Source organism: Corvus brachyrhynchos, unplaced genomic scaffold, assembly GCF_000691975.1.
Source record: "Corvus brachyrhynchos isolate BGI_N302 unplaced genomic scaffold, ASM69197v1 scaffold1994, whole genome shotgun sequence".
Classification (NCBI taxonomy): domain Eukaryota; kingdom Metazoa; phylum Chordata; class Aves; order Passeriformes; family Corvidae; genus Corvus; species Corvus brachyrhynchos.
The window spans coordinates 6,116-7,533 of NW_008237490.1; the positions used below are offsets into that span (position 1 = coordinate 6,116).

Genomic DNA, 1,418 nt, shown 5'->3' on the forward strand with positions numbered 1-1,418 from the left:
GGTCTACTGCTTCTGCGGCTGGATCGTGCTGGGCCCGCACCACGTCAAGGTGGGACCACCCGACCTGGGGTGGGAGAGTCCCTGATCCCGGGTTATGGGGCTGGGAGAGCCCCTGATCCCGGGTTAGGGGCTGGGAGAGCCCCTGATCCCGGGTTATGGGTTGGGACAGTCCCTAATCCCAGTTTGGGGTTTGCTTTCCCACCCCAAATCCTGGTTTTGGGGGCTGGGTTCCTTCTGGAATCCATGGATGAAATGAGGGTGACACAGGTGACACAGGGGGTGACACAGGGGGTGACACAGGTGACACAGGGGTGATACAGGTGACACAGGGGACTCCAGGTGACACAGGTGTGACACAGGTGACCCCCAGGTGACACAGGTGTGACACAGGTGTGACACAGGTGACCCCCAGGTGACACAGGTGTCCCTGTCCGCAGTTCCGCTCGCTGTCCATGGTGTCCGAGTGCCTGTTCTCGCTGGTCAATGGCGATGACATGTTCGCCACGTTCGCGGCGCTGCGGCCGAGCGGGGCCCTGGTGTGGCTCTTCAGCCAGGTGTACCTGTACTCCTTCAGCGCGCTCTTCATCTACATGGTGCTCAGCCTCTTCATCGCCCTCATCACCGGCTCCTACGACACCATCAAGGTGAGCTCGGCGTCACCTGGGTGTCACCTGGGTGTGACATCACCTGGGTGTGACATCGCCGGGGTGTGGCATCACCTGGGTGTTATCTCTGTGTTATCTCTGTTATCTCACCTCATCACCGGCTCCTGTGACACCATCAAGGTGAGCTCGGCGTCACCTGGGTGTGACGTCACCTGGGTGTGACGTCACCTGGGTGTCACCTGGGTGTGACGTCACCCGGGTGTCGCCCATTCCATCATCTGTCACCTCACCTGTCACTGTCCCCTTGTCTGTCTGATACATCTTCTGTCTGTCCCCTCATCCCTGTCCCTGTCCCCTGTGTCCCCAGTCCGAGGGTGGCACCGCGCTGTCCCTGCCCTGTCCCCTGTGTCCCCAGTCCGAGGGTGGCACCGCGCTGTCCCTGCCCTGTCCCCTGTGTCCCCAGTCCGAGGGTGGCACCGCGCTCCCTCCCCTGTCCCCTGTGTCCCCAGTCCGAGGGTGGCACCGCGCTGTCCCTGCCCTGTCCCCTGTGTCCCCAGTCCGAGGGTGGCACCGCGCTGTCCCTGACCCGTCCCCTGTGTCCCCAGTCCGAGGGTGGCACCGCGCTGTCCCTGACCCGTCCCCTGTGTCCCCAGTCCGAGGGTGGCACCGCGCTGTCCCTGACCCGTCCCCTGTGTCCCCAGTCCGAGGGTGGCACCGCGCTGTCCCTGACCCGTCCCCTGTCCCCAGTCCGAGGGTGGCACCGCGCTGTCCCTGCCCCATCCCCTGTGCCCTGTCCCCAGTCGGCGCGCCGCG

General features: G+C 64.7%; 1 protein-coding gene across 1 annotated transcript in view; it reads left to right on the forward strand.

Annotated features, from left to right (window-relative positions):
• Positions 1-1,418, forward strand: part of LOC108446069 (mucolipin-1-like) — a gene marked incomplete at both ends in the record, with an annotated part of 8,906 nt that overhangs the window by 6,043 nt on the left and 1,445 nt on the right. The window contains one exon of the mRNA XM_017731557.1: positions 438-644. Coding sequence (XP_017587046.1) covers positions 438-644 — 207 coding nt within the window. The remainder of the gene's footprint in view (positions 1-437; positions 645-1,418) is intronic.